The 21,996-nt window shown below is 49.7% G+C and overlaps 2 protein-coding genes and 1 long non-coding RNA gene across 3 annotated transcripts; all 3 read right to left on the bottom strand.

Annotated features, from left to right (window-relative positions):
- Nucleotides 1-728: 728 nt before the first annotated feature.
- On the bottom strand, nucleotides 729-1,718 carry LOC149768458 (putative disease resistance protein RGA3). The gene has a single exon (XM_089928546.1). The coding sequence runs from the start codon at nucleotides 1,716-1,718 to the stop codon at nucleotides 729-731; it is 990 nt and encodes a 329-aa protein (XP_089784672.1).
- Nucleotides 1,719-2,898: 1,180 nt separating this feature from the next.
- LOC103721774 (uncharacterized) lies at nucleotides 2,899-6,198 on the bottom strand. Its single transcript, XM_039123943.3, has 4 exons — nucleotides 5,858-6,198; nucleotides 3,631-5,118; nucleotides 3,429-3,459; nucleotides 2,899-3,330 (listed from the first exon to the last, which is right to left on the bottom strand). The coding sequence occupies exons 1-4, from the start codon at nucleotides 6,183-6,185 to the stop codon at nucleotides 3,123-3,125; spliced, it is 2,055 nt and encodes a 684-aa protein (XP_038979871.3). The 5' UTR covers nucleotides 6,186-6,198; the 3' UTR covers nucleotides 2,899-3,122.
- A 3,107-nt stretch (nucleotides 6,199-9,305) lies between these two features.
- On the bottom strand, nucleotides 9,306-21,012 carry LOC149768457 (uncharacterized). The gene is made up of 3 exons (XR_016399646.1): nucleotides 20,810-21,012; nucleotides 19,802-19,901; nucleotides 9,306-9,475 (listed from the first exon to the last, which is right to left on the bottom strand). It is a non-coding gene; the product is annotated as an uncharacterized LOC149768457 (long non-coding RNA).
- Between the last annotated feature and the right edge of the window lie 984 nt (nucleotides 21,013-21,996).

Genomic DNA, 21,996 nt, shown 5'->3' with positions numbered 1-21,996 from the left:
AGAGGAAAGGTTGTTGGGCCCTGGCACGGTTCTGAGCTAGGGGCAATCCAGTATCTGAAGCTCCTTGAATGAAGATAGGTTCTGATGCAACAATGAGGATATGTCATGACAATGACTTATTCTTAGGGATCTCGCAGCCATTAACTAACAATGACTCAAGCGAGGATGGCAGTTGCTTGTTTGGCAATAGCTGGAGTTCCCAACAGTCATATGTGAACAAGTTTTGGAGAGATGTGAGGTGGTGCAGACCGATCGCCAATTTCAGCTCCATGCAGTCCTACCCTAACCCAGAATCAATGTACAAATAACGCATGTGGTTCAGGTTGCCAATTGAATCTATCAATTCATCTACGGCTACCCAATCCAATTCCAAAGCTCCATGCAGACATTTGGTTTTGTGAACAATTCGATATCGGCTTGATAATAATAATGTCTGCAGGGCCGCGCCTAATCGTCTTAGCTGGGTTAACCAGGGTTTTCTCAAGTTCCAAGATTGTGTTTACCTGATTACTACCTCCTTTTGAGCCCTTTGCTTCGTGATTAGGAAGCGGATTTGTAAAAATCCCGATAGACGGGTTTTGAGGAGGAGGAGCTTGGGCCTTGGTTTTGATAGAGGACAGGGGCTTCATGAGTATCTTGTTGCCCTGCATGTGTAAATGGCGAACTTCAAATGGGATACCACATGGCTTCTCAACAACTACTGCATGGCACTCTTTCTCTGAACTAAATTATTCTAGATCATATATCATATCATGCATCTTGAACAATCTGCCTTTGAAGAAATCAAAGAACGATCTTCCATGCAACTCATCGAAATATCTTTTACCGATGTCTTCCACACTTCTTCCATCTCCAGGTCGTATGTAACCTTGTGTCATCCACAATTTGACTAATTTATCTTCAGTGTAAACATGGTCCTTGGGAAACATGGAACAGTAAATGAAACAAGGTTTGAGATATGCAGGCATGCGGCTGTAGCTTAATTTCAGAGCTCCCAAAATTTCATTGTTCTCATCTAATTCCCAAAGATCACTTTGCAGGACATTCAGCCAGCTATGTTCTTCGTTCTCATACCGTAGCAGGCCTCCGATTACCTTCACGGCCAACGGCAACGGCAGCCAACAATGATCATCAGGCAAGTAGCCAAGATGAAAAGAAGGCCACGTCTGCATGATCTTAGCAACCGGATCATTTCTTGTGGTCATGATAATTCCTACTGCTTCTGCACCAACAAAGGGGAGTTTCAAGGAATCCCAGCGACTCTGTTGCTCGTTCCACACATCATCGAGCACAAGCAACACTCGCTTTCCCTCCACTTTCATCTTAAGATGCTCTTGAAGCGTGCTTAGTTCCATAAGACTGCATGGTTCCCCTGTCACAGACTCAATGATTGCCTTTGTTAGCCTTGCAACATCGAAATCCACCGAGACACAAATCCATTCCTTCAGATTGAAATATTTTTGTACTTTAATATCATTGTAAACCAGTTGAGCAAGGGTGCTTTTTCCAAGTCCACCCTTGCCAACAATCGGAATCACATCGATATTTTTTCGCTTAGCCTCCGACAATAACAGCTCAATGATCTTTGCTTTCTCATGCTGTCTACCATGAACACTTGTTTCATCCACCATGAACAAATCCTTAGATGCTGAACTCCGAAAGTTGGTCAACAAATCTATAGCCTTCGATAGGATGTGAGATAGAAAAGCACTTGCCATTGCATACTGCAACTTGGCTCGTTGCTTCTCTTTGCTTCTTTCTCTCTGACCAGGCCAAACTAAGGAGGGGAGAAAAAGAGAGAGGAAGTGGATGTTGGGTTGCCCTGGTCTGAGAACACTTGGAATCATGTAGGCTATCAAGTCATGTATCTGGTGATGTACATGTGGGACCAAGCGTAGCTGGTGGTGAATAATAAAAGATTATCATATTGTTTCTGTAGTATCATATGTGCAAGCTGAGAAAACTATCCTGCTTGCTGATTTCTTGTTTCTCTTGAATGATTATTAATTATTTCAACAAGAAATCTACTCAGAATCGAAACCGATCGAGGTACATGTACCAAGGTTCTGACTGCATATTTGTACAATACTGGTTGCGGGAAACTCTTACCACCGAGATAAGTGACAAAGTTCAGTTGACTAAATAACTTGATATGTATTCAGTTAATTATTTTAATGTTTGATTCTATGTGGAAATAAAAGTTTTTATAAAAAAATTCTCCTGACCTATCAGAAACTGCTGCACGAATATCAGCAAAACAACAAATTTTCGCAGGAAGTTGAACCAGCCCCAAAATTGCACTTCATTAGATTACTCCAAATTTGTACTGTTCTTGTACTCAGGCACTGGAGAGTTTTGAATCAGTGAAATATATCCTAGAAGCCAACATTTTTATTTGGAGAACATTATTATTTTTGAGCGAAACCCATCACACTTTCAGGGTTTAAGTTGTGATAGAAGGTTTGAGTGAAACCTTGATGCATACATTATTTGCCTTGATATTTCTCAAATATAAAGTTGATTTTTTTCCTTTTCCACAATTATTATGTTGCAACGAAATACTTGACGTGAAACAGTTCGGAAAGAGAATGCACAAGGCTATGAAAGAACTGAGTTATCAGTGACTATGAAGCACCAGTACTTCTGGTTTTATCAAACAAGCAGAACTTGTTGAAGAGCTGAGCTCCTTTCCGAAGCCCTTTATTTACAGAAAGATTACTTCATTCTCTGCGTCGTTTTATGCCTGAAGAGATGTTGAGATATAGTTATCTGTCGAGCAGCAGTACTTAATCAAAGAAAAAGAAGTCTCGGCATTGTTGCTAATTCTTTGGATCTAAATCAGATCTTTTTTTCTGATCGAGAGGCCTACGTGTTAACATTTTGTTTCTCTGTAATCCATTTGTACATTCAGAAATATCCTTTAGAGTTTCTGAAAGTGAAATTGCGTTCTCTGAGTGTATACAAACCAATAAAACTTCTCATCTAGTCACTTCTTAACAACGATCAGAATCTACTCAATCCATATACACATCAGACTTCTGAATCCTCTCTACACATCAACCAGATGTATACAGCTGTAGCTACTGCCTCCTCAATAACTGAAACTAAAAAGCTACAAGATGTTACCAGTGAATAGTGATATAGGCTATGGTGAGCACAAACAATAAGAGGGTCGAGCCAGCAGAGAGAGAGAATGAATTGCTTGTAGCGCCTGTAGGGTTGCCTGAGCCAAAAACTGTACTAGAGCCACCTGAATTATTTGTGTTCAAAACCGACGAACCAGAACTGGAACCAGTACTGGTAGAAGCAGGACTGAAACCAGAAACAGAACTGCACATTCAAAAGGATTTGAAGGTTATGTATGATTCACAAAAATATATCTGTAATTAATTGCAAGAATTATATTTCTCATTATGGAGTGTGCCTACCTTGAAGATGGGTACATGCACGTTCCTGAACCTGCCAAAATTATTTCAGAGATGCATCAGAGATCTAAAGTAAAGCAGTTTATTGTTCAAGCTCTAATTTATTGCAGGTTCAATGGATATAGGAAGAACTAGCTAAAATGTACTTCCAAAATAAAGATGAAAAGTTTCGGTGATCTTTATAGATATGTAAGTCGTATCTTACTTGGATTAACATCAACAATCATGGCAGTTCCTCCAAAATCACAGCTTGTTGGCGCTGGATTCTTCTGGTAGTAGTTGTTGAAGGCATATGAGGCATGGGCTTGGAGGGTGTTTGGATTATAGCAACTCCCTGTTGATTGAATTGCCGAGCAGTCTGCTCCTCCAATCCCGCAAGCATAATCCAGTGCCATCTGGAGCGCCGCATCCAAAGCCCCATTCTTGGCCACACACCAAGTCTGCCCGGAACCTGTTGGCGAAACTGGGACAGTGCTTGGCACCGTTACTGGCGGCGTTGTAGATGGCGTGCTCCCAGATGGTGGATATGGATAGGTTGTCACAGGGTTGGTTACCGGCGGGCTGACAGGAAGTGTTGTCGGTGTCGTAGCAGGATTTGTCACAGGCACTGCCGGGGTTGTCACAGGTGTTGGCACAGGATTCGTTGCAGGGACTGTAATCGGTGTAGGTACAGGATTCAAGGGGGGGACGGTAATTGGTGCAGTGGTGGGATTTGTGGGAAAAACTGTGACAGGATTGGTAGAGGGTACAGTAACAATTGTTGGTGCTGGGTTCGTGGAGGGAACTGTTATGGGTGTTGTTGCAGGGTTCGTTATTGGGGTGACGGTATCATGAACTGTTGTTTTGTTTGCAGATATGGACCTGTTATCATGGTCAAGGAGTTCTCTATGAGAAGAAGGGAAGATTAATTCCTCCTCCCAACTAAGCTTCTTCTGCTCGAATTCCCTAACATGGGAAATCTCGGCAAACAGCCCCAAAATCCTTTCTCTTATCAGAGCATGGTTATCGACAGATTTTGTCATTCTTTCAGTGAATTCAGCTATTTCTACACCACTTGGGGCAACAGAACTCTTCACATTTAAAACTATGGGGATGTCAGGATAAGGTAGTGTAGTGCAAGCAGCGATAGCCTTTTGGATAGTGGACCGAACAAAACCATCTCCTAAGCTCAGCTCTCCATCTACAAGTGTCTCTAGAACCATAAAAGATTTGGAATTCTTTATAAAGTTCATTATCTTCAGAAGATTTTTGTTGCTAGATTTGTCCAAGGTGTTGAGAGTGGAGAGGGGAAACATGACTGAGACCCTTACGCTTTTATCGAGATCAAAGCTCTTGAGAGAAGTTTGTATCGTGTTTATGGTCGAAGGAAGTAAAGACAGGCTTTTTGGGGTACCACCAACTATAATATTACTGATGTTCAAATAGGGGAGAGTGTCTACAAGATGGGTTTTCAGCCATGAGGTGGTGGAAACCTTAGATTTCAGTTGTTTAATCACTTCGAGATGGTCCAAACAGAGGTAAACAGAGATGCTGGTGTTGCGCGGTAAATCTGCGAAAGCTCCTGGGTATGTGAAAAAGACCTTAAACTGGGAGGGAGATACATTATTCTTCTGAAGGAAAGACAATGTCTTTACGAGTGACCTTGCAGCAGGATTCTCTTCTCTTGCATCATATGAGAAACCCACATCGGTTGCTGAAGGAAAACAGGAACAATATAGCTACGTAAATCACAATAATTCTCCACAATGGAATTGGATCAAAGAACTGAGAGAAACTATTGAGAAAGCAAAAGCTGAAAGAATCCAATTTCATAAAGATAAAGCACAGTCTTAAACATCACTGACATAGATATATACATCATCTTGAAATTATTACCTTTATGCTCCTTCTAATTAGACCATCTACGTTTTTGTGCCCAAAAGAGAGAATCTCTTTTTATTTGCAATAAGATATCCTAGTAACTAATTAGGATGGCAAAGGGACAGCCTATTTTTCCTCTTATTTCTTCTATTAAAGCATCAAAACTGGAGAAAGAGAGAGAGAGAGAGAGAGAGAGAGGATTAAGTTCTGAATGTAACTGATGTCCACCATCTTTTTCCCATAAGGAAAGGGCTTACTAAGAACTAGCACATTATAACCTACAGAATCCAATTTCACAATATAAGGAACAGTCTTAAACATTACTAGGGCAAACATACATAGATCATCCAGCAATAATACCTTTATGTTCCCTTAAAATTAGACCATAGATATTCCTGGCCCCAAAAGGTATAGTATCTGTCGTAGAAGTGAATGTTTTCTAATTGACACCAGGACATCTTAGTAACTATGGAAATGACAAAAGAAATACCTTTGCTTGTTCTTACTTCTTCAATCAAACTTATCAAACTGAAAGACAGTTAAAGAAAGGAGAGATCGAGTGAGACACTAACCTGAAGAGCAAACAGTGTGAAGAGAGAGGAGGAAGAAGAAGAGAAGGCTCTTAGCCACAACCTCTTTAGCCATTGAAGCGAGATGGTGGGACTTGGAAAAGGCCCGAATGGGTGTTTTCTTCTCTAAGTGATCTCTGGAAAGACTATGGTTGGAGAGGGCATTATGGAAGGAGAGGAGAGGGGAGCCAAAGAGGGGTGGGAAGAGAGAGTATTGTAGGAGAGGGAAAAAGCTGGAGCTGGAAAAAAAGGTGAGATAAAGCCGAAAGCAGGAGTGAAAGGTGGCAGCCAAATTAAAAGTAAAGGTGAAACCGGTGGGAAACGATTGCATGTAGGAAACTAAAGAATAGAGACAAAAGAGGGGCAGGATGAGACTAGGCACACTGTATCCACCTTCAGATGCCATGTCTTTTTATATCCTCTTAATTTTTTCACTCCTTGTGATCCACTCTCCTTTTTATTCCTGCAGTATTTGACTGAAGAATCCCTTACCTTGCTCCCCAGGAACATGTAATGTAACTTGTATCTTGATCTCCATTGGCCAGTGGCCTGCTTAACACCTAGTCCTTGATCAGGTAATGCCCAGCAAGTTGGAGAATCTTCTTTATAAAACTGTATACTCTTGTACAATAATGACCATTAGGAGATTTTGGTCTTATTAGTTACTTAGAACAGAAGCTACTACATGATTTCTATAGAAATGAACCGACCATTCTTTCTTGGATCCATAGTATCTTTAACTTTAGGTTGCTTGGCGATAAACTAAAATACTAGAATTTTGTTTCTGAAATTGTTTTCAGTGCTGCGACAACCCTAGAATGCGATGTAAAGTATATATGCTGCACTGGTGCTACAAGATCATTTCTAATATAATTCAAAGTCTAAGGATGGTATTAGGTATGTTGACATGGAGGTTTGCTCTTCTATGTCATTCTTAATGTCATTAAAGTCTAGCGCTTTGATGCTTATATTAGGAATATTCCTTGGAATTTAGTTATCATGATTCGATGATAATTAATATTACGTTGACATAGATGCTTGACTTAAATTCAGTAGCAATGGCATCATATACATGTAACTTACTAATTTCCGAAACATTGATATTTTTTGATGGGACTAAATTGAGTTTTTTCTCAAAAAATGGCACCAGTTTCATTAATCGTAATATTTGGGGTGGGAACTAGATAAGGAGCAAGATAGTTTTATTTTGTTCCTGTAGAAAACTTTGAGATGAGGTCTATATGGACCTGTGTCCTCATGTCTTGGGGAGGGAAAAAAAGAAAGAAAGAAAGAAAGAAAGAAAGATCTGTAAAAATTTTATGCACTCAGCATGAGATAGAAATAGAAGAGAGAAGGCATCTGAAAAATGAAGTGGAAAGGTATGTTGGGGATGTAGTCTTGTCTCCTGGGCTTGTCAAATAACACTACAATTGGGGACATGATAAGAAAAAGGAGGATGCTGGGCCTCAAAAAATATAGTAAGGATTCATGCATGCAAGATGAGTATGACGTATGTGAGAATGTTGATGGAAAGTGTGATATAATATAACCAAAAGGCTGAGTGCATTGATGCGCAAGCATGTGCACCAAAAATTAGAAGAGATCTTGATAAATTGATAGCTAAAATCCGTGTCAGAGATGGGAAAATTTTAATTCTAAGATCACTCCAGAAGCCAATCAAATAGATAGAGACCGAGAATATGGAGGACAAGTTTGAGATACATACATTTATATCGCATTATAATGGAGATTGGAGATAGGAAATCAAGGCAAAAAGGTAGGCTGCGTTGGTGATAAGAATGAGGGAGCTAAAGTGGAGCCTTGTTGGCCCCTTTCCGCTAAACATGAGGGTGGATGACCTCTTTATAAAAGAAAGAGAAAGAAAAGAGATAAAGTTGGGATAAAAAGAGAAAAATAAATACACTTTCTTTTTCCCATGTAGCACATTACTTCCTCTGTTGAACTTGGAAACAAGCTGCAACGTGAAAAGTTGCATAATGACTAGATCATTTCATATGGTCAGTTTTGGACCACTTATTCATTGGCTCAAAAATTATATACATGAGACAATTTAGTTGAGTCTCATAATTAGAGACTCGCCGAGCTATCGATAAAGAACCTAATCCTAGCTCTCTCAACCTAACCACCCCAACCCAAACCCAACTCAACAATCAAACTAACCACCTAAATCTAAATGCAACCAGAGTCTAATGTTTCATTCTGAGGCACAGGTTAAGTTAGGCCAGAGTTATATCAGTTTAGGTCCCTTTGGTTCGAGAAGAATTTAAGCTGGGTTGGTCTTGGAATCAATATTTTGCACCCCACAAGCTAGGCTAAGATTGGGAGATCCCTTATTTTTCTGAAAAAAATATATATATTTTACTCGAACCTTAAATTGGAACCTAAACCTGCTTGAAATCAGATCGACAGAGTCTGATCTAAGCCTAGCCCAAGTTAAAGTGTTGGATTCAGATTAACATGAACCAAATTGCATTCCTGTGCAGACCACAACTCCTCCATCTGACACATTACTGCTTTAATAATCGTTCTATCAAAATCGGTAGTTTTCCACTCTACCACCTTATCTTGTCTGTTCTCACTCATGAACATCTGGCTTCCCGCATCAGTGGTCGTGCATAATTGTGTATTCTTCTAGCAGGAGGGGTATTTAATTCCTGACAAGATTGGAACAGAAGTTATAATCCCCAACCACTCATTTGAAATAGACACAAAAGAATTTATCCCATCAGTTGGAAAGGAAGACAGAGCAATTCAATTAAACCAAGAGTAGCATAAGAATTTGTAGCTGAAATATACTCTAAATATTTTCCATTATTACCATTCATAATTAATACTAGAGATCTTAAAACCAAGGTTGTGGAACACCATAGTTTATTTTACAACTTGTGATGGAAAAGTGCAAAAATTTTGTTACTCTAGTTTACAGTTATTTATTAAAAAGCATCTCACTGTATGAGACTCCAGCCACTATAGAATTTGAAAAAGGTGACATGGACGCAGCTTAACTCCCGCATACAGAGAGGTTGTTCCACTCTTTGTATCGTGGTATGCAAATCACAATGAAGACCTTACTGTTGCACAATTGCACGAAACCCCATCCTCAGGTAGTCAGGTTTCCGGTTATTTATCATTATTTGAAAAAAAAAGATTTCTACATCCCAGGGAGGAATGGTCCAATAACAAAGTTTTACCATTGTTTGTTCCAAGGTCATTTGTAAAAAATCAATACTTATGTCAAAATGTGAAAGAAAAGTTCGGAAAGTTTGTTCATTAAGTGAATAATGGCACAGGAAGAACATCAACAGCTAAGTTCTACCATTAGTGTCACGCCCCGAACCCACCACCCGGGTCCGGTACGTGACCGGCCGCATGAGCCCTAGAGCAGTGCCCTAAAGATCATGCAAGGCCTAAGATAAACAAAAATTCCAAATAATCCATAATTAATGTATTTAAACCAAACCAACTAAAATGTACTGAATGATTACATAAATTCAAATGTCCATAAGCAAAAGATAAATTAACTTTTATCTATCTAGCAGTCAGACTCCATGCTGATCTCATTTCTCGTCCCACCCGATGGACTCTACAAATCCAGTGCCTCTGAAAAAAGAAAATAAGAGTAGTATGAGCTTTTCCAACCCAGTAAGAATCCCAACAGCCACACACAGTAATAATGGTAAAATCATCAAAGTAACAAATAAATGTCATTTCATCATTTCAAAAGCTCAACAAACACAAGTATATATAACCAGTACATATACATAAATCCTCTTTACACATTATGTGATTCACTTTCATATTACTCTGATCCCCAAGTTGTAAGACTTTTTACTTCTGGCTTTGGACTAACCAAGTTCATGTCCCAGTCCAAGACTGCACAAATCCCACGCATAAGCTCGTGGCAGTTATCCCACGCGTAAGCCCGTGGAGGCTATCCTACGCATAAGCTCGTAGAGGCTATTCCACGCGTAAGCCCATGGAGGCTATCCTACGCATAAGCTCGTAGAGGCTATCCCACGCGTAAGCCCATAGAGGCTATCCCACGCATCAGCTCGTGGCAGCTATCCTACGCATAAGCTCGTAGAGGCTATCTCATGACAAGGTTAGTCCAACCCATTCTACATGTCTAGTTTTACATGTTTAATCAAATTCCAATCACCTCACATATTTTCTTAAATTCTCAAAAATATGTTATGTTACGGGGGAACTTAGCCACCATTCCCCACGTGACCGGCACGCGCGCCCAGGAAGACTACGGCAGCCCCTTGATCCAGCAATCCGACCCCGAGTCGGACATCTTCGTCTCTGCAGCCCGACCCCGAGTCGGCTGTCCCTTGATCCGGCAGTCCGACCCCGAGTCGGACATCTTCGCCCCTGCAGCCCGACCCCGAGTCGGCTGTCCCTTGATCCAGCAGTCCGACCCCGAGTCGGACATCTTTCGACAACGACAGGCTATTCCCCAGAGGCACGTCGCAGCCTCCTGCTCCACTACTCCCTGCAACGGTTGTATCTGTCCTGCTCCACGATCCCCTGTAACAGCCGTACAAGGCGGAGCTCCACTACGCCCTGTCATGGCCGTACCCAGCGCTGCCCCACGACGCCCTGTAACGGCCGTGTCAGTGGCAGCTCCATCGTGCCCCACGATGACGAACCCCCCGGAAAGACCCCCCAGCCTGGTATATATGCGGCTGGGGGAAGGAGAAAAGAGGACTTCCAAAGCATTCACTTACTTGCTATTATTATCTCTCCTTCTCCTCCAATCTCCTCTGACTTGATCGTCGGAGGGCCCCCACTACCCCGGTGGTGGGAGGCTTGCTTGCAGGTTTCCTGGCGGAAGGAGGAGCGTAACCGAAGCAATTCCAAGGGAACCCCGTTCACACCGCTGTGCCAATCGTTCTCGGTTTGGACCCCCAGCAACAGTTGGCGCTAGAGGAAGGGAACCGGATCTCAGAGTGATCGTAATGGCACGACGAGGTGGTCGTGGAGCTTCCAATGCTTCCGGTCGCGGGGCCTCTCGCGCCTCTGGCCGGAGGGCCGCTGCATCTCCAACGCACTCTCAGCAACACTCCACCTCCCCACCGCCCGTTCAGACGGTCGAAGCCGCCCAGTTCGACCAACTCACCCAGCAGGTTCGCACCCTTGCGGAAGCGGTGCAGAATCTGCAGGGTGCGATTTCCCGAGCGCCGCAGCAGGCTCAGGAGCCGCCGCTGCCTGAGCGTTCGCCTGTCCTCCTCAACCCGCGCTCCTTCCTCTCCCATGGGGAGGAGCGCCGGCGCAGGGAGGATTCTCGAGCGCGCTCCATTCTGCCGGGTCCTACGGGATGCCGAGACGCGGTATACGAAGGCTGAAAAGACCGCCTTCGCGCTGCTGACCGCGACCAGGAGGCTTCGCCCCTATTTCCAGGCCCATTCTGTCACCCTCTTGACCGATCAACCGCTGCGGCAGATCCTCAGCAATCCTGAGAATGCGGGACGGCTGGTGAAGTGGGCAGTAGAACTTGGTGAGTTCGACATCCGCTACCAGCCCCGACCCGCCATCAAGGCCCAGGCGCTCGCGGATTTCCTCGCTGAGTGCACGGTGCAGGAGGCGGAACCTAGGTCGCCGGAAACACCCCGCCTCGACCTCCCGATTTGGACGCTTCACATTGATGGGTCGTCGAACCCCGAAGGTGGAGGGGCCGGGCTGGTCCTTACCAGTCCTGACGGAGTAATAGCCGAGTATGCCTTGAGGTTCGGATTTCCAGTGACCAACAACGAGGCGGAGTACGAGGCCCTCGTCACGGGACTCAAACTCACCAAGGAGCTCGGCATCCGGCGCCTGAAGGTCTTCACCGACTCCCAGCTGGTGGTCGGGCAGGTCCGTGGGGAGTTCGAGGCCCGGAACCCGACCATGCAGAATTACGTCCGAAAGGTGCAAGCACTCATTCCCGACCTCGGCAGTGTCGACATCCAGCAGGTCCCGAGAAGTGAAAATGCCAGGGCCGACAGGTTGTCCCGCTTAGTGGGCGCAGACGCGCACAACTTGTCGAGGGCGATCTACCTGGAGACCCTGGATGCCCCGAGCATCGGCGAGGCTGAGGCGGTGATGGCGATTGATCCGGAGCCGTCTTGGATGGACCCGCTCGTCGCCTACCTCGCCGAAGGGATCCTCCCTGAAGACGAAGATCAAGCTCGGCGACTTGTCCGGAAGTCCGCCCATTACGTACTCTATGAAGGGAGGCTGTATCGGACCTCGTTCACCGCCCCCCTCTTAAGGTGCCTCCGCCCCTCGGAGGCGGCCTATGTCCTCGGCAAAGTCCACGAGGGCGTCTGCGGATAACACTCGGGGGCTAGGTCCTTGGCGCACAAGATCATGAGGCAAGGCTATTATTGGCCTACCTTGTTGGAGGACTCAAAGGATCACGTACGGAAATGCGACGCCTGCCAGCGCCACGCCAACGTCCAGAGAGTCCCTTCTGTCCCCTTGGCGCCAATCACCGCACCCTGGCCCTTCGCACAGTGGGGAATGGATATCCTCGGACCATTCCCCGTCGCCTCCGCCCAGCGGAAATTCTTGATCGTCGCAATCGACTACTTCACCAAGTGGGTGGAGGCAGAGCCGCTGGCCACTATCACGGAGGCACAAGTCCGGAAGTTCGTGAAGAAAAACATCATCGTCCGATTTGGGGTACCCCGGGTCCTCATCTCGGATAATGGTCGACAGTTCGACAACCAGCATTTCCGCGACTTCTGCGAGGAGTTCGGGATCGAGCATCGGTTCACATCTGTGTCGCATCCCCAAACCAATGGTGAGGCCGAGGTGACGAATCGGACAATCCTCCAAGGAATTAAGGCGCGAATCGGTCGGACGAGGCAAGCTTGGGTCGAGGAACTCGAGAACGTCCTTTGGGCGTATCGGACCACGCATCGGACCCCTACCGGGGAGACGCCTTTCGGCCTAACCTATGGCACGGAAGCGGTCGTCCCCGTGGAGCTCGGGCTCCCCTTGCCCCGGGTGGCCGCGCACCGACCCGAGGCCAATTCGGAGCAGCTCCGAGGGAACCTGGACCTCTTGGAGGAAGCAAGGGAAATGGCGCAGGTCCGGATGGCGATGTATCAGCGGAGGGTGGCCCGATATTATAACTCCAAGGTCCGACCAAAACTTTTCAGAATCGGAGATCTGGTGCTAAGGCGGGCCAAAGCATCTCAGCCCGCGGAAGGTGGGAAGCTGGCGCCAAATTGGGAAGGCCCGTATAGGGTTCGCTGGGTAAACCGACCTGGCTCCTACCAGTTGGAGGCCCTAGATGGTCGAGAAATTCTAAGGAGCTGGAATTCCGCTAACCTACGGGTGTATTACCAGTAGAAAGACAAAGCCAGAAAGACAGTTCAAAAAATGTATAGTCCTTTTCATCTCAATAATTCCTGGTTACAATGGCGTGTTCGTGTAATTACAAAGAACTCCCAGAGGGGAATTGGGGAGTAAAGAAAGTAAGGAAGAGGTGGGGACTCCGTTAAGCTGGAGATCTGGGATCCCGAACCTTCCATCCGAAGCAGCTGCAATCCCACCGGGCGTGGGTGCTTCCAACCGGAGGCGCCATCGACGTCTCACGAAAAAGACGACGAGCCGGTGCGGATGAAGAAGAAGTGGACGAAGGAGAAGTCCACACTGCTCCTACCCAGAGGCGCCATCCACGCCTCACGAAAAAGACGAGGAGCCGCCGCAGAAGAAGCTCCCGCTGCCTCCAGGGGAACGCCACCTCCAAGGGATATTCCGGTCCTCCCCAGTGTTAGGGGAGAGAAGGGATACAAGGGAGAAGAGCATATGGAGGCGCGGTCCCGGATCAAGCGTTTGGTGCGGAGCTCAACCGGGAGGCTGAACTTCAAGGAGGGGAGACGTGATCCCGGATGAAACGCCTAGAGCGGAGTTCCGCCGGGGAGAACCTCCTTGTTGATCCCAGATGAAACGGCTAGTTGGTGAAAGTCGTGAAGGGCGCGCCTCCCGTTCCTTCGGTAGGGGTCTCTCAACCATGCGCCGGAGAGGAGGCCCACGATCCATGGCAACCTGAACAGCTCCGGCTTGGCAGGCTCCATCGCACCTGCACCAATATTTATAGCCAAACTGCGGCCCCCCGGTCGTTCCGATGCGGGTGGCTCCAATAAATGCGGGCGCATTGAATCCGGAGCCGATCCGGCTCTCGAGGCGTATCTTCCCGCGATTTCCTAAGCGTTATTCTCCTTAATCGCATTCTTTGTGCAGGACACTCCGGGTGGCCTGTACCCCTAGGTCCACATATCTCCGCTCGCGCCCGGGCCGCATCCGCCTCGAAGAATGCGCGTATCGCGGCCGCTTAACTGACACTCCTCGCAAGCAGCAACTGGCAATCCGATTTCCCAGGTAACCCCTCAATCAGCATTTAATGCCCATCTGATGTTCCCCAGGCGACGCTTGGAGAGGAGGAGAAACACGATCGCAGCTGGCCACGGAGAAATCCCGTCGGGCGGCAAGCGACAGGCGCACGACCAGCGAGCGGAATTTCCCGAGGCTCGGCCCTCGGATGCCAGGCTAACCCGATGATCATCCCGGGAGCAGACTAGCCTGAAGCCCCGACCGGTCGCCTCGGCTTGCGCCAGCCTTGGCCGACCAACGAGCGGAATTTCCCGAGGCTCGGCCCTCGGATGCCAGGCTAACCCGATGATCATCCCGGGAGCAGACTAGCCTGAAGCCCCGACCGGTCGCCTCGGCTTGCGCCAGCCTTGGCCGACCAACGAGCGGAATTTCCCGAGGCTCGGCCCTCGGATGCCAGGCTAACCCGATGATCATCCCGGGAGCAGACTAGCCTGAAGCCCCGACCGGTCGCCTCGGCTTGCGCCAGCCTTGGCCGACCAACGAGCGGAATTTCCTGAGGCTCGGCCCTCGGATGCCAGGCTAAGCCGATGATCATCCCGGGAGCAGACTAGCCTGAAGCCCCGACCGGTCGCCTCGGCTTGCGCCAGCCTTGGCCGACCAACGAGCGGAATTTTCCGAGGCTCGGCCCTCGGATGTCAGGCTAACCCGATGATCATCCCGGGAGCAGACTAGCCTGAAGCCCCGACCGGTCGCCTCGGCTTGCGCCAGCCTTGGCCGACCAACGAGCGGAATTTCCCGAGGCTCGGCCATCGGATGCCAGGCTAACCCGATGATCATCCCGGGAGCAGACTAGCCTGAAGCCCCGACCGGTCGCCTCGGCTTGCGCCAGCCTTGGCCGACCAACGAGCGGAATTTCCCGAGGCTCGGCCCTCGGATGCCAGGCTAACCCGATGATCATCCCGGGAGCAGACTAGCCTGAAGCCCCGACCGGTCGCCTCGGCTTGCGCCAGCCTTGGCCGACCAACGAGCGGAATTTCCCGAGGCTCGGCCCTCGGATGCCAGGCTAACCCGATGATCATCCCGGGAGCAGACTAGCCTGAAGCCCCGACCAGTCGCCTCGGCTTGCGCCAGCCTTGGCCGACCAACGAGCGGAATTTCTCGAGGCTCGGCCCTCGGATGCCAGGCTAACCCGATGATCATCCCGGGAGCAGACTAGCCTGAAGCCCCGACCGGTCGCCTCGGCTTGCGCCAGCCTTGGCCGACCAACGAGCGGAATTTCCTGAGGACTAACCCTCGGATGCCTGGCTTAGCGCCGGAAGAAGTTCCTGAGGCCTAACCCTCGGATGCCTGGCTTAGCGCCGGAAGAATTTCCTGAGGCCTAACCCTCGGATGCCTGGCTTAGCGCCGGAAGAAGTTCCTGAGGCCTAACCCTCGGATGCCTGGCCTAGCGCCGGAAGAATTTCCTGAGGCCCAATCCTCGGATGCCTGGCTTAGCGCCGGAAGAATTTCCTGGGGCCTAACCCTCGGATGCCTGGCCTAGCGCCGGAAGAATTTCCTGAGGCCTAACCCTCGGATGCCTGGCTTAGCGCCGGAAGAATTTCCTGAGGCCTAACCCTCAGATACCTGGCCTAGCGCCAGAAAAATTTCAAAAGTCGGGAGTCAGCGAGACGCTACCAAGAGTTAAAAAGAAGAAGGACGAAAGTGAAATGAAGAAACTCTATTTGCATTAACTTTCATTGTTTCAGGGCCGAGACCCATACAACTTGGCAAAACGCCAACACACAAAGAAAAGAACAAAAATACAGAAGGTCAGCTTGGAGGAACCCCCGGGTCGGGAACGCCGGGCACGTCCGCAGGGGGTAGGGAGTCGGTTGGAGAATCAGCAGGCAATGGTGCCGGAGAGGAGTCTAGAAGGGAGATCCCACTCAGGTCAATTTCGGGGTACTTAGCCGACACCCTTGTCAGGCCTTCCTCGAAGCCTAAGATAAAGGAGTCGGACCCCGCGTCCGACATGTCACGGACGAACTCGTCAGACTGACGATAGGCCTGTACCGCCTCCGACATATCACGGGTGAACTTGGCGGACTGACGATAAGCCTGTACCGCCTGACGCCCGATTTCCGCACTCTTCTCGGCCAGCGCCGCCTCTGCCCGCTCCATAATCTGAGCTTTCGCCTCCAAGACCTTCGCCACAATCCGGTCGTCCGCCTCGGAGGAGACCCTCAGCAGATCAGCCTGAGCCTCTTTGTGCTTCGCCTCGGCAGCAATGCGAGCAGCCTCAGCCTCCTCCAGGCGCGAATGAAGCTCCTGGTCGCTCGCGCGGGACTTCTCTAAGGCCGACTCCAATTCGCCCAGCTTGGCTTCAAGAGACCGGGTTCGGTTGCGGGCGTTGTCGGCCGACCGCTGGGCCTTCTCCCACCTCTCCCGGTAGTCGGTAGCCTTCCGGGACTGCTTCTCGGCCCGCTCCTCCGCCTTCTTGATCTCGCCCTCGAGACCCGAGGCAACCTTGAGTTGCTACTGAGCCTCCAACAGTTGCTTCTCGAGGGCGACGAAGCCGAGTGCCCGCTCTTCGGCCACCTAGAGCCTCATCTCGAGGTCCCTAGTCGTCCTCCCCGCCGCAGCCTGACCTCCCTCCTCTACTGCCTTCAGTTGGCTCTCGGCCCTCGCCAGAAGCCTCGCCTGTTCCTCGTAGCACTCCTCCAGGCGGATCATGTACTGGGCGAGCTAAGAGAGAGGAAAAACGAGGGCGTCAGGCGGGGATCAACAGAGCCTATAAATGATGAAAGCGACCAAAAGAACACTCACCGACATGAGACAGACGCAGCTGGCAGCCCCAATGTCAGGGACCCTCATCTCCCGGACCTGCCTGCGGTCCTTCTCCAGCAGCACTGTCTCGATGAGGTTTCGGGCACCGGCGAAAGTGAAGGCCGACCCCGACTTCTCCCTGGAGTCGGACGATGGTTCTGCGGCCTTACCCTTACCCATCGCTTGGGGAAGAGTCATGCTGGCCATGCTCGGGGCGGGGACCGCCCCTGGAATTGACAGGGTCCCGCTCGGCCGGGGCCTCGGCGCGTCCCTCCTCGTATCATCCAGAGCCGACCGAGTCGAAGGCTGGGCTGGGGACCGATCGCGTCCAACCCGGCCGTCTCGGGCACGCTCGGATGACACCTCCGGAATAACGATAGTCTCATCACCGGAGGGCTGATACAGCGCCAACTGTCGGTCCGAGCCCGTGGCGTCCCCCTGATCGGTAGGTCCGGACCCATCTGTCGGCGTCGGAGTCGCCTGCCGGCGGGACTTCTTCGCCGGTGGGACCCCGCTCGGAGGAGTCCGTTTCTTCCTCCGGACCGCTTCCAGTAGGGACGTCCTACCAACAGCCATCGCCTTGTCCGACCGCATGACGTCGTCGATTTCTGCAAAAAGGACGAGATGGTCGGAAACTGAGAAGCTGATGGAAAGAAGAGACGAAAAAAAAAAAAGGCTAAAAAAGAAGTGGTGGCGGGCTCACGATCAGCGGGGACCGAGCTCAGGCCAACGTTCACCAGGGTGTCCTCAGAAATAAGGCGAGACACCGGGGGGAGCCGGCCCTCGGCAACCAACCCCTTCAAGACGGCGACGCCATCGGATTCCTCCCTCGACAACCTCGATAGGCCGATCGGGAACTTCATCGGCGTCTCCCAGGTGGCCCTGATTCCCCAAGAGGGATCTACGTCAATGAAAAAGAAACGCTCCTTCCAGCCGTGAATGGAGGAAGGAGCCTCCTTGACGAGGCCGCACCCTCGCCGCGCCGCAAAGCACCACCACCCTTTGTCCTGGGGGTGGCCGTTCAGGCCGTAGCATTCCCAAAAGACATTCAGGGTGGCGGGAACCTCGTGCATGCGGCAGAGAACCTGGAAGGTCGTCAGGGCGCGCCATGAGTTCGGCACCAGTTGCGTCGGCGCCACTCTTAAACCCCGAAGCACCTGCACAACTAAGTCCGAGGGGGGAAAGCGGAACCCGGCCTGAAGAATGCCCTCATTCATGGCAACTTTCCCTGGAGGAGGATGGGACATCCTCTCCTCAGGCCCCGGGAGCGTAACATTGCAGGCCTCGGGAAGGTGGAATCGAGCCACGAACCTATCTAGGTCTTCGGCGACCAGCTCCGACTTAATGCGGTCTGCTCTCACTTCGCCCATCCCTAATGGCCAGTGAATCTACGGTCAGGACGGGGTCAAGAGGGGGGAAAGGACCGGAACGACTGGAGTACACTAATACAAAAGGAGAAAGTATGGAGAGCCTTAAATTGAAGAATGGGGCAACTCACCGGAAGAGAAGGAAGAACGGCTCCGAGAGCGTCAAAGGAGGAGCAAGCGAACAGTCCGACGGCAATGACGGCGGCGCAAAGGAGAAACTCGAAGATGTCTGTAAAGAGAAAGGCGGACGGAGGAGGGCCCCCGGTTAAATGGGCGGAAAGGTGGGTGACACCTCGGTGACGCCAGAGGACGCCTGGCTGCCGAAAGGTCGCTCGCGCCCCAAAGGCGAATCGACGCCATCAAGGAAGGATGTCCGCCGAAATCCTCAGACTGTCAGGTCAGCAACAACCGCCATACGCCATAAAGAAGGCGGGGAGCTCGAAGCGCGCGCGCCTCTCCGAGGGATGGCGGCAATCTCGAAGCATCACTCCCTTCACCCGTTCTCCTTCTGGTTCCGGGCTCGGAAGTGGGGGGCTACTGTTACGGGGGAACTTAGCCACCATTCCCCACGTGACCGGCACGCGCGCCCAGGAAGACTACGGCAGCCCCTTGATCCAGCAATCCGACCCCGAGTCGGACATCTTCGTCTCTGCAGCCCGACCCCGAGTCGGCTGTCCCTTGATCCGGCAGTCCGACCCCGAGTCGGACATCTTCACCCCTGCAGCCCGACCCCGAGTCGGCTGTCCCTTGATCCAGCAGTCCGACCCCGAGTCGGACATCTTTCGACAACGACAGGCTATTCCCCAGAGGCACGTCGCAGCCTCCTGCTCCACTACTCCCTGCAACGGTTGTATCTGTCCTGCTCCACGATCCCCTGTAACAGCCGTACAAGGCGGAGCTCCACTACGCCCTGTCATGGCCGTACCCAGCGCTGCCCCACGACGCCCTGTAACGGCCGTGTCAGTGGCAGCTCCATCGTGCCCCACGATGACGAACCCCCCAGAAAGACCCCCCAGCCTGGTATATATGCGGCTGGGGGAAGGAGAAAAGAGGACTTCCAGAGCATTCACTTACTTGCTATTATTATCTCTCCTTCTCCTCCAATCTCCTCTGACTTGATCGTCGGAGGGCCCCCACTACCCCGGTGGTGGGAGGCTTGCTTGCAGGTTTCCCGGCGGAAGGAGGAGCGTAACCGAAGCAATTCCAAGGAAACCCCGTTCACACCGCTGTGCCAATCGTTCTCGGTTTGGACCCCCAGCAACATGTTAATTCTTCCCAATTTAATTATTTCAATATTTTCATAACAAAATGCACATCTCATATGTGTCATATAAGCTCATAAAATTAATATCAACATACTGATAAATTATAACCAACGATAAATTCCATACATGCATAAATAGAGGTGCTCAGTTGTAGGGATTCTTACCGAGATAGTAGACTGACTCAAACACGGATCCAAATCACAACCTACGCGCTGGGGTGCTGAGTCCCCTGATCAAAATCTCCTGGCACCGCCGACTCTTCCTCTACAACATCAATTATAAATCACAACTAAATTATTTAATATTTAAATATTCTAAACCATAATTCATATCTACTATGGGGTCCATCACGAGGTCCCCGAACATCTCAATCCCTCCAAATCTAGAGCAGTCGGGGTGGCCCGACTCCCAACTTGTACCACCGGCCTACGTCGTCGCCAGCCGTGGCCGCTGCCACGCCGGCGATGATGGCCGGTCCCGGTAAAGAGACCAACATAAAAGGATGATTCCTCTCTCTTCATGGTTGGGAGTACATCTCCCTCCCTCAAATCTTTTTGATCCAAGGGCAACAGCCATGGTGGCTGTGCCCTCTCCTTCCCCAACCCGACAACACCACTGGCCGAACCATCGCCGGCCGTCTCTATTGCAGTCGCCGGCGATCGTGGCCGACCAAGAGAGGGAGAGAAGAAGAAGTTTCTTCTCCTTCTTCTTCTTCTTCTTCTTCTTCTTCTTCTTCTTCCCCCAAAACCGACACGAGGTCCCCTCCCCCTTCCTCCATTCATCCACGGAAAAAACCACCGTGATGGTGGCTCGGCTTTCATCCGACGGCAGCCGCACAGTGGCTCCGATCTCATCGTCGCCGCCGGCGGCCCACCGACACGAGAGGAAGCGGAGAGGGAGATGAAGCCACGAGGAGAAACCCTCGGTCCACCAACCCCCATCCACAACAAAGCCCTAAAAAATCCCTCACAAACCAACACAGACCCGTCCAACCCCCCCATACGCCATGGATCTCGGCCAACCGGCGGCCGACGGCAGCAAAATCTGGAGGAGAAAAGCCGAAACAGGGGTTTCCTGTTTCGGACTCTTCTCCGGCGATCTCATCGGCCAAACCCCAACCAGCGCAGCCCAAAATCTAGCAAAGGATGTGCAAGGAGAGGCACCACACTTACCTCGGTCCGACGGAGTGCTCCGGCGACCCTTCCGACGAGGACTCGGTGGAGAAAATCCATGAGCAACCCGGATCAACACGCACGGCCCAAGATTTCTTCACCCGTGGGGATCTTCACCGAAGGAAAGTGGCCTTCCTCCGCGGCTGGCCGGATCTCGGCATTCGGTCTTCTCTCCGGCAATCCCCTCCAACGCCGCCGCCGCCGCCGCCGCCGCCCCCCCCCCCCCCCCCCTTTGCACCCTCCCTTTATCCACAATCGTGCCTAGGGCACGATCGTAATAGGTGGATGGGCCCGGTCTTGTCGGGCCGGCCCGTCCACCCTTTTTTTTTTTGGGTTTTTACAATTAGAACATTTAGAGATGAATGTAAATAATTGCTGATACGCACACAACAATAGATTTAATTCAGTGAGTGTCAACTGTCAAGCATTAGACCATACAAACTAACAGGCCTAGAGAAAGATGGATGGCCTTGGAAGAGTTAAAAAGCATAGGTGATCCATAAGATCATCTTATAATAAAAGGTTTCTGTTTGTAGGTTAATCACTGCAACTTGTTAAGGCCCTTCTCTTTCTTCCTACTTGAGAACGAACCTCTGATCAAGGCATACGAAAATAGATAGATAAATTTTTCTCAAGAAAAGTTGAAAATATTGAGAGTATCAAAAAATAAAGGAGGAAATTGAGACTTTGATCATGGATCACTCTGTTTCCAGAGAACAAGCTGAGTGTTTGTTTCAGAAAAACAACTAGGCATCTGCAGTGATAAATACAGCCCACAAGAAAGTCCACCAATATCAAACTCCCACATTCTGTGATTTCTAATCTACCCTTCTCTAGGTTATAAGCATATACTACCTTAATTGCTTGCAGCACAACATGTTGGCTTCAGGGTTCCCTCTATATATAAGGGTTTTATCTTTTGTCACAACCACCTTGTCCAAGACCTATCATAAATTTCAGTTCCAATCTGCTTCTATTTTTATTGATCTTGGACCCAATTCCGAGCAGCTTTTCCTACCATGGGTGTCTCAAAGGTCAAATCTTTGCACATATTAATGCACCCTTAATTGTCTTCACCATTCTTAATCAATTGCTGTCTCTCTTTCATTTTCACTTGTACTTAGTTCTAACATTAGGCTACCAAATATCCACCTTATATTCCTCATTTTTACAACATTCTCCTAAAT

Source organism: Phoenix dactylifera, chromosome 2 (genome assembly GCF_051530095.1).
Source record: "Phoenix dactylifera cultivar Ajwa chromosome 2, Ajwa_hap1_PhDact_Kaust_v1.1, whole genome shotgun sequence".
NCBI classification, from domain to species: Eukaryota; Viridiplantae; Streptophyta; class Magnoliopsida; order Arecales; family Arecaceae; genus Phoenix; species Phoenix dactylifera.
Note: the sequence above shows the minus strand (reverse complement) of the source record. Positions and strands in the feature narration are given on the sequence as shown.

Bases quoted from the DNA above. Each gene is read 5' to 3' on its own strand.
- LOC149768458 (XM_089928546.1), bottom strand. From the start codon at position 1,718: ATGGCAAGTGCTTTTCTATCTCACATCCTATCGAAGGCTATAGATTTG.
- LOC103721774 (XM_039123943.3), bottom strand. From the start codon at position 6,185: ATGCAATCGTTTCCCACCGGTTTCACCTTTACTTTTAATTTGGCTGCC. The intron at 5,119-5,857 runs GTTAGTGTCTCA...GTTTTCCTTCAG, and splicing joins TCACACTGTTTGCTCTTCAG to CAACCGATGTGGGTTTCTCA. The intron at 3,460-3,630 runs GTAAGATACGAC...TAATTTTGGCAG, and splicing joins GATTGTTGATGTTAATCCAA to GTTCAGGAACGTGCATGTAC.